At 39.6% G+C, this 12314-nt stretch overlaps 1 protein-coding gene across 3 annotated transcripts in view; it reads left to right on the top strand.

Moving 5' to 3' along the window:
* LOC142296295 (programmed cell death 1 ligand 1-like) overlaps positions 1-12314 on the top strand; it is a 102165-nt gene that overhangs the window by 62538 nt on the left and 27313 nt on the right. For 2 of the 3 annotated variants that reach the window (XM_075339728.1, XM_075339709.1), the window contains exon 2: positions 6498-6568. In XM_075339728.1, the coding sequence (XP_075195843.1) occupies positions 6505-6568 (64 nt within the window). In that variant the 5' untranslated portion in view covers positions 6498-6504. Of the gene's footprint in view, positions 1-2720; positions 2769-6497; positions 6569-12314 lie in introns of those variants that run through there. The other variant, XM_075339718.1, reaches the window with a different exon arrangement.

The following is a 12314-nucleotide window of genomic DNA, read 5'->3' as shown; positions in this document are numbered from 1 at the left end:
GAACACCTGTGTGCACCACATGGTCCATGTGAAAACACGGACGTGTGCGCAGACCCATTGATTTTAATGGGTCTACATGTGTCCGTGTCCCCGGTACATGTGAAAACTGACATCACATGGACAGGATACAGGACAGGATACACGGATGTGTGATGGAGGCCTTAGAGGCAAAGGGAACAAATCAATGATGGTTGCAGAATTGGCTTTATTTATTTATTTATTTATTTTTTACACCGTTCACTGTGCGGTATAACTGATTAGGTGCCTGTATTGCTCCGGTCAGTACGATTACAGCGATACCGGATTTATATAGTTTTTTTAGGTTTGGTTTCTATCTCACTTAAAATGTTTCTTTACAAAATAAATGTTTTTTGTATCACAAAAGTTTGAAGGCTATGGTTTTTTTTCTTTTTCTGCTAACATATCAGTCATATGAGGGCTTGTTTTTTGAGTGATGAGTTGGAGTTTTTATTGGTACCATTTCAGGCCATATATTTTTTTTTTATTGCTTTCTATTCTACTTTTTATGAGGCAGAATCAATAAGAAACAGGAATTTTTTGTTTTGTTTTTTTCACAGTTCACCCACCCATTAAAAGTGATAAAATTGTTTTATTCTTCAGATCAGTACGATTACAGCGATACCACATTCCTATAGTTTTTTTTCTATGTTTTGCTGCTTTTCCGCCATGAAAACTATTTGATAGAATACAGCAATGCAAAAACAATTTTTTTCCTAAGAAGTATATCTGTATTTTTTTCTCTGGTGGCGCTGTATGGTTGCTTGATTTTTTTGTTGGACAAGATGGCACTTTCAATGGTAAAATCTTTATTTATATATCACTGTTTGATCGTGTTTTATTCCACTTTTTTTGTAAGCTGTATGACAGTGTTTTCTACATTTTTTTATTTTACACAAATATAAGTATGTATTGGAATTATTTTTTGTTATTTTTGTGATTATGTTTTTTAATGTTATCACGTTTTTAAAAAAACGTTTATTTTTACTTTTTTACTTAGTCCCTATGTGGGACTCACTCTTTCTGCAGTCATGTGCCCAAATGAAAAGGGGCAGTATCAATGCGATGCGATGCAATGTTTGTGGAACAAGTTGTAATGTTGAATGACACCATTCATTCTGTCACATATTGTACTGGAAAACAGGAAAAAAATCCAAATGCAGTGAAATTGCAAAAAAAAGATTGTTTTCTAGGGCTTTTATTGATCATGTTCAATATATGGTAAAACTGACCTGGTAGTATGATTCCCCAGTATGAGTTTGTAGATACCAAACAAGTATAGTTTTACTGTTATCTAAGTCGTGAAAAAAAGTCTCAAATTTGTAAATGAAAAGAATTGCGCTTTTGTCACCATTTTTCGTAGCAGTCTCATTTTTCTGAATCTGGAGCTCAGTGATGGCTTTTTTTTTTTATCCTGAGTTGAAAGTTTTAATTACCGTATACTATTTTTTAGTAGATGCAATGTTTTAATCACCTGTTATTGCATTTTAATGCAATGTTGCAGCGACCAAAAAAATGTAATGCTGGAGTTTTGATATTTTTTTTCTCGCTACGCCCTTTACCGATCAGATTGGTTTATTTCATACTTTGATGGATCGTCCATTTATGAATGTGGCGATACCAAATATATGTATCTTTTTTTTTAATAGTTTTATTTTCAATGGGGCAAAGGGGGGGTGATTGGAACATTTAGTTTTTTTTCATATTTTTTAATCTTTTTTTTAACACTTTTTATTGATTTTATTAGTTCCCTTAGGGGACTTGAAGCCTGCACTATCTGATCACTTCTGCTGTTCAGCGCAATGCTGCATCATCCCTCTGATCAGTAGAAATGCTATTGTCCAATGAATGCTGGCGCTCTGCTGGCATTCACAGGAAGAGACCCAAGAGAGCGACAGGGGTTGTCATCTGACCCCGAGCTGTCATGGCAACCCATTAGCGCCCTGTGATGGCATCATGGCACCGCCGATGGTGGCAGGGATTGGCGCGCTCCCCACCAATATTTGTTAGATCACGCTGTCAGAGTTGGACAGCGCAATCTAACTGGTTAACAGGCCTGTTAGTTGCACATCTTGTCTGATCAGATTAGCCAACGTGTGGGTAAAAATGCTCACAGCTCGAAACTGCATTAAGAAAGGCAGACACGGCCTTGGACATACAGGTACGTCCAAGGTTGTGAAAGGGTTTAAGGGAGAGAAAGAAAAGCAGGTAAGTTATGGTAGTTACTATGTTTTGCCAAGCTTTAGAGATGTCTTAAGTGCTATTGGTTTGTTAACTTACATATGCGGCTCTGCCATTATTTTTTTGTGTGACTGAAAAGAGTTGCCAATGTACTCCTTTGCATTATTCTTTGCTCTATCATATAATGGTTACAAGAATGACAACAAAAACTATGGCGGTTCTGAAACAATTATTATTTCTCCATATATACCAGTAAAGTAATAGAAATGCCATACCATATTGGAAATAAAACATAGCCTATTATAGTTAGTTGAGTTCTTCTGTTGTTTTCCTAGGACCGAACAGAGACCCAGATTTCAAAAACTCAGGTGTAAACAGAACTTTATGTGGTTTGCCTCTGAACTCTGGAGACCAATTGACATATTTTTTCTTGATAGGGCTGTCATACAGTATCATGAAATCCAGGAAGTGTGATAAAATCTCCCAAAGTCCTTAGATCTGCACTTGCAAAACTCATCGATGACCTTTGTGCGAGTTGATCGCCAACATTCTGTGGAGAAGAATGCAAAGTATTTTCTAGAACATTATTTCTTAACCTTTCAGTCCTTAGATTCCTGATGGAAAAAAAATTACAAATGACTAAAAAACATACTGTGCAGAATAGCAAGCCACAGGTCACTGTTGTAAACTATGTTATTTGGCTGCTATTTAGTATTTAGTTATTTGTGTTTGACTTGAAGTTACATTGTGGTGTTTAAGTTCTTCCTTTATTTTTTTGAGCATGGTAAGACAATATAGGGCCGATTCCTGAAGGTATGTATACCAGTTTTCTGGTGTGGTGTAAAACACATTAATTTGTTGCAAAATTTGTGCACTACTTAGGCTGTGTCCGCACTTTGCGTTTTTACCTGTGTTTTTCCGCAGCGTTTTGAACTGCAGCGTTTTCATGCTAAAAGGCATGCGTTTTGATTTTCCAGCAAAGTCTATGGAAAATGGGGAATTCTTGTCCGCACTTTGCAGTTCAAAACGCAGCGATTAATTTGCATAATTTTGGGCAAAAACTCAGCGTTCAAAGAAGCAGCATGTCAATTGTTTTTGCCATTTGGGCTGCGTTTTGCTAACATTGAAGTCAATGAGAAGTTGTAAAAAGCAAGAAACGTCAAAATTCCAGCGTTTTACCTGCTTTTTACCTACAGAAAGGAATGCGTTTTGGACTACATAAATTATGTCCGACAATTAAATTAATGGAAAATATTATTTTATTGCTATTTTAGCGATAAATAGTATAAAACCGCTATAATTATATTAAATATAACTATTTTCATTATGATTTAAATAACTATATTTTTTCATTTTTTTCCCCTTTTTTCATAGTGGTGGTATGTCTAAACTTTATTTAGTAGTGTCTTTGTAATCAAAACTAATCTGACTTTAAGCAATGGAAACGCAGGTAAAAACGCGTCTAAAACGCAGTAAAACGCACGCGTATTTACCGCGATTTTGTGGTCAAAAAGCAACTTTGGCAAAAGCAATTTCTGCCAGAGGATGCATTTAGAACTGCAACTACGATGGCGCAAAGTGCGCACATAGCCTTAGAAATTGAGCAAACACTATGCAACATTTGACATTTTCACTTCAGTTACGGCCAGATTTGGCAAAGTGGGTGTAGCACGGGTGGGGTGCAGCGTGGCTAAGCTTGCACATCTGATTAATTAAAACTATGCCATTTTAGTGGAGTAAATTTTGCAAGTAATGTACTCCGTTCTCTGACTGGACTGTATTTCTGGTGGGAAGCGCATGCCATTTAAATTATATCATTAAGTGGTGTGCATGTGTAACACAAGTCCTAATGAATCGAGCCCAAAGTGTGCCATCTGAATATAAAATATACACTATGCTTCCTGCATATACAGTTAGGTCCAGAAATATTTGGACAGTGACACAATTTTCGCGAGTTGGGCTCTGCATGCCACCACATTGGATTTGAAATGAAACCTCTACAACAGAATTCAAGTGCAGATTGTAACGTTTAATTTGAAGGTTTGAACAAAAATATCTGATAGAAATTGTAGGAATTGTACACATTTCTTTACAAACACTCCACATTTTAGGAGGTCAAAAGTAATTGGACAAATAAACCAAACCCAAACAAAAACATTTTTCTTTTCAATATTTTGTTGCGAATCCTTTGGAGGCAATCACTGCCTTAAGTCTGGAACCCATGGACATCACCAAACGCTGGGTTTCCTCCTTCTTAATGCTTTGCCAGGCCTTTACAGCCGCAGCCTTCAGGTCTTGCTTGTTTGTGGGTCTTTCCGTCTTAAGTCTGGATTTGAGCAAGTGAAATGCATGCTCAATTGGGTTAAGATCTGGTGATTGACTTGGCCATTGCAGAATGTTCCACTTTTTTGCACTCATGAACTCCTGGGTAGCTTTGGCTGTATGCTTGGGATCATTGTCCATCTGTATTATGAAGCGCCGTCCGATCAACTTTGCAGCATTTGGCTAAATCTGGGCTGAAAGTATATCCCGGTACACTTCAGAATTCATCCGGCTACTCTTGTCTGCTTTTATGTCATCAATAAACACAAGTGACCCAGTGCCATTGAAAGCCATGCATGCCCATGCCATCACGTTGCCTCCACCATGTTTTACAGAGGATGTGGTGTGCCTTGGATCATGTGCCGTTCCCTTTCTTCTCCAAACTTTTTTCTTCCCATCATTCTGGTACAGGTTGATCTTTGTCTCATCTGTCCATAGAATACTTTTCCAGAACTGTGCTGGCTTCATGAGGTGTTTTTCAGCAAATTTAACTCTGGCTTGTCTATTTTTGGAATTGATGAATGGTTTGCATCAAGATGTGAACCCTTTGTATTTACTTTCATGGAGTCTTCTCTTTACTGTTGACTTAGAGACAGATACACCTACTTCACTGAGAGTGTTCTGGACTTCAGTTGATGTTGTGAACGGGTTCTTCTTCACCAAAGAAAGTATGCGGCGATCATCCACCACTGTTGTCATCCGTGGGCGCCCAGGCCTTTTTGAGTTCCCAAGCTCACCAGTCAATTCCTTTTTTCTCAGAATGTACGCGACTGTTGATTTTGCTACTCCAAGCATGTCTGCTATCTCTCTGATGGATTTTTTCTTTTTTTTCAGCCTCAGGATGTTCTGCTTCACCTCAATTGAGAGTTCCTTAGACCGCATGTTGTCTGGTCACAGCAACAGCTTCCAAATGCAAAACCACACACCTGTAATCAACCCCAGACCTTTTAACTACTTCATTGATTACAGGTTAACGAGGGAGACGCCTTCAGAGTTAATTGCAGCCCTTAGAGTCCCTTGTCCAATTACTTTTGGTCCCTTGAAAAAGAGGAGGCTATGCATTACAGAGCTATGATTCCTAAACCCTTTCTCCGATTTGGATGTGAAAACTCTCATATTGCAGCTGGGAGTGTGCACTTTCAGCCCATATTATATATATAATTGTATTTCTGAACATGTTTTTGTAAACAGCTAAAATAACAAAACTTGTGTCACTGTCCAAATATTTCTGGACCTAACTGTATACAGTAGATTTCCAGACAATTCAATAAGAGGTGGTGCTATAAGAAACCATGAGTGGCTTCCTTCGCGCACTGTTCTCCTGCTGCCATTTAACTGCAGTGCTACGGCACATGTTTCAGGAAACACTCATTGCCCAATAACAGCAAATAGTAGAAACAGTTACTAACAGAATTTGTCGTGACCAGGTGGCAGCTTCACTGTAGATGGCAGATAACCATGGCATACTGCTATTGGATGGCGAGTTCTGCAAGTCAAGCAGCTGATCTTAAGAATATATTCACACATTGTAAACTTGTTGCAGAAAATTCTGCAACTGATATAATTTCTATCCATCTGAATGCAGATGTTGTGGCAACAAGCCATAGTTTTCTGTATTGATTATATAATAGCATGAATTTCTACAACAAATTTGTCACATGTGAATGTATCCTAAGGGCTTTACAAAAGTACCGTACTTCACGTAAGTATCTTAACAACACTGTGAAGTTTTTATTTCTCACAGGAATTAAACTTTGTCATTCTTACACTTATACTTACACTTATACAGAGCTCTTCTCTTTATGTTGCAACGATGTCTCCTTAACAATAATATGCCAGAACGTATTTGTATATTAAATTTATATATCTTTTTTATCTGTCTAGTTGTTTGATAAAATCTTATAGTTACTGTTCACAATGCTTTGTCATGTGGATGCTCTAACAGTCTGCACTGTGTTATTGTCTTTGTGGTTTAGGCTCCAGATGGCTGCATACAATTATTTTCTGGTTATTGTTCTACTGTGGAAGTGTTGTACCATTATAAGTGGTAAGCAGTTATTTATTTTCTAATCATTGGAATCTGTATAAACAACAAAGCTAATATTTAATTCGGTTGTCCATTACTAGGACAACGTCTTCTCAATACCAATGTTTGGTCTCATTAAAATATAAACACTAAGGCTATGTGCGCACGTAGCGTTCTGTCCCTGCAGAAATTTCTGCAGCGATTTGAACAGCACACATGCACTTCAAATTGCCGCATAAACAGTCCGTAATAAAAAAAAAAAAAAAAGCCAATTCCATGCGCTCTGACTGCAGCCCCTCCCATAGACAGAGCGGGGGCTGCAGGCAAATCGCAGGAAAGCAGTGACATGTCACTTCTTAGAACGCGCACTTTGGGCAGCAGCCGAAGCGCTGCGCTCTAAGATGCCACGTGCGCACATCTCCTGCATAATCTTCATAGATTATGCAGGGGACGCAGGATGCATGCAGTTACGCTGCGGCGCAAATCGCAGCGTAACTGCATGTAATTACGCAATGTGCACACATAGCCTAAAGGTACCATCACACTTAGCGACGCTCCAGCGATCCCACCAGCGATCTGACCTAGCAGAGATCGCTGGAGCGTCGCTCCATGGTCTCTGGTGAGCTGTCAAACAGGCAGATCTCCACAGCGATCAGAGATCAGCCACCAGCCACCAGCATCCCGTGTAACGACGCTGTGCATGGTAACCATACTACACATCGGGTTACTAAGCAAAGCACTTTGCTTATAGTTACCCGATGTGTACCTTGGCTACGTGTGCAGGCAGCAGAGAGCTGGCTTCTAGAAGCTGCGGACGCTGGTAACCACGGTAAATATCGGGTAACCAAGCAAAGCCTTTGCTTGGTTACCCGATGTGTACCTTGGTTACCAGCGTCCGCAGAAGCCAGCTCCCTGCACATTCAGATCGTTTCTCTCTCGCTGTCAAACACTGCGATGTGTGCTTCACAGCGGGAGAGCAAAGACCAAAAAATGGTCCAGGACCTTCAGCAATGACTGACGACCTCACAGCAGGGGCCAGGTCATTGCAGGATGTCACACACAGTGACATCGCTAGCAAGATCGTTGTTGCGTCACGAACACCATGACTCAGCAGCAATGTCGCTTAGGGAGACGTGGCCTTTATACTCTCCCATACCAATGCGGATCCAGCTGTGCCGTCACTCACTCTCCTGTGGCCTTTGGACATTTGAGTAATCAATAGGAAGTGAGAGCGACTGCAGGCCGCTCATTTCCTTTTGATTACTCATACATCCGAAGGCACGGAAAGAGACGCTGGCGCTGATTGACGTCACAACCTCACGTGAGCCATGGGAATGCAAGCGCCAACACCAGGAGGTGACTATAAGCTTTTTTTATTTTAATGGGGTCAAACATTGGGAATTAGATGGGGTTATCCATGTACCCATATTGTGAACTGAGGGGGTCCTCAAAAAATCACAACATGTCCAAGTCATGGATCAAAATTGCTCCTACAAGTGTGTGGATCTGTGGAAATAATAAACAGCACATGGGTAACATCAGTATGCAATCCGTGTGCTATCCCTGATAAACATTGCAATGTATAGGAGAAGCTTTGAAATGTATCTATTTATTTTATATTTGAAAACCACTGATGGTAAGAACTGACATTGACCAAACTCTGATTCAAAAAATGATGAAAACAGTAAATGTTTCTATATACGAGAAGGACATCTGCATGAGGCCCAACAGTGTACCAGGACTTATAAAAGTGATCACCCCTGCCTATACAGAATTAACATCTTTGGCTAAATAAGTTTGTCTTATATATATATTATGACATTTTTTTGCAATCCCAAAGAGCCCATGTTAACAGAGCCTTCAGCAATTCTGACACATCTGGTTTATCAAATACTTGTACTCCACTGAAATAACATGATAAATTCAAGCGGGTATTTGGTCGTATGTAACATAAACACATTTCAGCTACTGACTTGGGTAAAATGGGCACAGCAGCCTTTTATTAAAGGTACTTCATCACAGAAGGAAATCCACAGCACTCACTTCCAGTGAATAAAATCTTCTCTTATTGCAACTAATTAAAATTCACCTCTCACTGGAGGCCAAGACATGAGTGGGGGGTGGGGAGGACAAAGTGCAGACAAGTGCAGATTCGGTCAGATGACGGACCATTTTGCGCAACTGCACTTCTACAAGTCCGCCCGTCGTATGACTAAATCTGCACTTGTCTGCTCTTTGCCCTCCCTTCCCCCTCCCTTCCCCCCACTCCTGCCTTGGCCTCTAGTGAGAGGTGCATTTTAATATGTTGCAACAAAAGAAGATTTTATTCACTGGAAGTGAGTGCCATGGATTTCCTTCTGTGCTGAAGTACCTTTGTTTCCCCATGCCTGGGGCACTTTTCGCTGAGCACCACTGCGAATTTGACTGGTTTTGAGCTGGATGTCCTGCTTGTAGCTTGCTGACCACATGTGAATACTGACAGGTGAGCATTTTGGACCCACCATACCTTTAAGGTTTGCTCAGTACCATCCTCAGATCCAGAATAAAAAGTCAGTGCCGATGGCAATGAGATGAACACCATAAATTATCCCTCGAAGGGGTTTTGAATTCCTTATGATGCAGCACCATCCTGCCATTCCTGGTAACAAAACGGGCAATGACTTTATGCACTTTAGTGATTGTTTTATTCCATTTGTCAACAAACTTTGCATATCTCTAAGTCAACTGCACCATGTTATCTGACCAGATGATAATACTCCCCTTGTAAGTAGACCAAAACCTTTAATAAATCAAATTTAACCCCTTCACGAGCAGCCGATTTTGCGTTTTCCATTTTTGTTTGCCATTCTTCTTCCAAGAGACGTAACTTTTATTTTTCAGTCAATATGGTCATGTAAGAGCTTGTTTTTTGCAGAACGAGCTGTATTTTTAAATGAAATCATAAGTTTTACCATATAGTTTACTGGAAAACGGCAAACAAATGCCAAATGCGGAAAAATTGCAAAAAAAAAGTGAGATTGCACTACTGTTTTTTAGATATTTTATTCACTGTGTACCCTATATGGTAAAACTGATGTGTCAGTGTGATGCCTGAGGTCGGTGTGAGTTCGTAGACATGAAACATGTATAGGTTTACTTTTATCTAATGGGTTAAAAAAAAATCAGAAGTTTGTTCGAGCAAAGTGGCATAAGTTTCGCGCCATATTCCGCGACCCACAGAGTTCTCATTTTTTGGGATCTATGGCTCAGTGAAAGCTTATTTTTGTGTCTCGAGCTAACATTTTTAACGGTACCATTTTTGCACAGATGCTACGTTTTGATCGCCTGTTATTGCATTTAGCACAAAATTTGTGGTGACCAAAAAACGTAATTTTGGCATTTGGAAATTTCACCGATCAGATTGATTCAGAATTGATTTTATATTTTGATAGATCGGGCATTTATGAATGCAGCGATACCAAATGTGTGTATATTTTTAATTTTTTTAACCCTTTAATTGTAAATGGGGTGAATAGGGGGTGATTTGAACCTTTATGCTTTTTGGGGTTTTTTTAAACTTTTTTTTTTTTTACTTTTTTTTTTATTTTACTAGGTCCCATAGGGGACTATAACAATCAGCAGTCTAATCGCTCATTCATTGCTCCTGATCAGAGCAGCAACGCTCAGAAAGGGAGAAATGATCATCTCTTCTAATAAGCAGCACTTGGCTGTTTCTTCCAGGAGCTGAGTCATTAGATAAACTAGAAAAGAGAAGCGCTGATAGGGTTTTACCAGATAAAACACACGGTTAGCAAATGGTAAATGCACTCACCGATTGAGGTTGTGAGAGGTCACAACCACCACAGATAGCATGAGATAATGGCAGCTGCAGCGGCCCCACGTGTTTCAGACTTCAAAGTGGAGAGGGAGAAGGGGTTAAACCCGCGCAATCCGCCAGTAATCCAGAAGGAGATGTTGATAAATTAAGCAATCTTTTATTCCATGGGTCTACGCGTTTCAAGGTCTAAGACCTCTTCTTCAGGACCAGTAAATCAACACTCTGTGATTCAAATGTGTGTATATTTTTAATTTTTTATCAGCTGACATGTGTGCTGATCCCCATCTGCAGCCCACACAGCAGGTGGGGATAAACATTATGACCACTAGGACGTAAATTTACTGCCCACGGTCGTTAAGGGTATTAATATACTGAATTAACTCTCTAGAAGATCTAATACCAATGTCATTACCTTCCACTTGTAAGATAAGCCCTTTCACTGAACGATCCATTCTGTATTAATATAAAAATGATACACCTGACACTTTATCCTTGCCAAGTACCTATCTTGACCTAACTGCTGGTTTTTGGGATGAACGTCAGATTGAAATGTCCCCTAGTACACCTATTAGTGTCCTAGGAAAATAAGCACGCACCTATATTAAAAGATAACCAACACAAAGTTAGCTCATATGTGGACCATCAATATATCACAAATCCAAACAGCCAACTAAATCATAACCAAATGAAGGCAAACATACAAACAACAATGCAAAGATTCTCAACACCCAATATGACAAACAAGTTTGTCAACCTAATCCCAGCATAACACTTCCGTCTCTGCGCCAATGCATAAAGCGCGTGACCCATACTCTTCCGATTTTTCACCCAAATGTATCAAATGTTCCTTCAGAACAGCAATAAACTGATATTTACAAAGTGAAAAATCATCCTGGTGTTGCAAGGACGAACTGGGATAACTATCCCTAATACTCAAATATTTTACCACCATCATAGTGCATGCATCATGTCCCAAAACCACACACAAAACCACCATTTTACCCCAACCAGTTTAATTCGTTTTTGCTCGCCACAAAAAAGTCCAATCTATCCACCATCAATTGCACGCTTTTCAACAACAAGCCTCTTTCTTCCTGCACAACTCACTAATATGAAAAGTCCTGTAAATGGCCAAAGCAAATGTAGATAAAAATAACAACTCATAATTTGAAAAGCAGAAAGACCTTAAAAAGCACAGCATCAAAGGAAGCTGGCCTCCTGCTATCCCAACTATAAGAACCTTTGCAAAAACCTTTCAGCGAATGCTTAACCAAAAAATCCTTTCTCACATCCCTAAAACCTTGTAATGTCAATACAAAGGCCAACACCACCAACTTCTGCATCACTGCCGACACTGACATGCCAGCCCCAAAGTCTTGACCCACCAAAGACATTAGCAGAAATAACCTATCCTTATAAGAAGAATCCACATGCCTAAATCCTCCCATTCATCCCAAACCTTGCTATATTAGCACCAAGTAGCCCCAGTCACCGATTGCCTAATTAAATCAACAACTACATCGTTATTAGGTCCTACATCCAGCTCGGGCACTTGGATCCTACTTCGTTCTTCCAAGGCATCAGCCACCGAAATCTTTCAAACTGAAATGAGAAACAATGCATCAATCATATCGTTGGACACGCCTGTAACATGTTTTGTTTCTAAACACACATTCCATTCCAAATACCGTAACACCAAAGGATGTAAATAAGCCACAACTTGTGGGGACTTAGCCAAAAGGGTATTAATTGTGTAAACCACCAAGAAATTGTCACAATGAAAACTCAACTTTTTGTTTACCAACACAGACCCCCATAGATCGTGCCACTCTATAATTGGAAAAAATTCCAGTAAAGCCAGATTCTTTACCTAATTCATCACTTGCCAGAAACTGAGCCACTCTTCACACACCAGTGACCTTGAAAAAATTCCCCCAAACCAACTGATCC

The sequence above is a fragment of the Anomaloglossus baeobatrachus genome, chromosome 1 (assembly GCF_048569485.1).
Source record: "Anomaloglossus baeobatrachus isolate aAnoBae1 chromosome 1, aAnoBae1.hap1, whole genome shotgun sequence".
NCBI classification, from domain to species: domain Eukaryota; kingdom Metazoa; phylum Chordata; class Amphibia; order Anura; family Aromobatidae; genus Anomaloglossus; species Anomaloglossus baeobatrachus.
The sequence above is the reverse complement of the archived record's forward strand: the minus strand, read 5'-3'. Positions and strand labels throughout refer to the sequence as shown.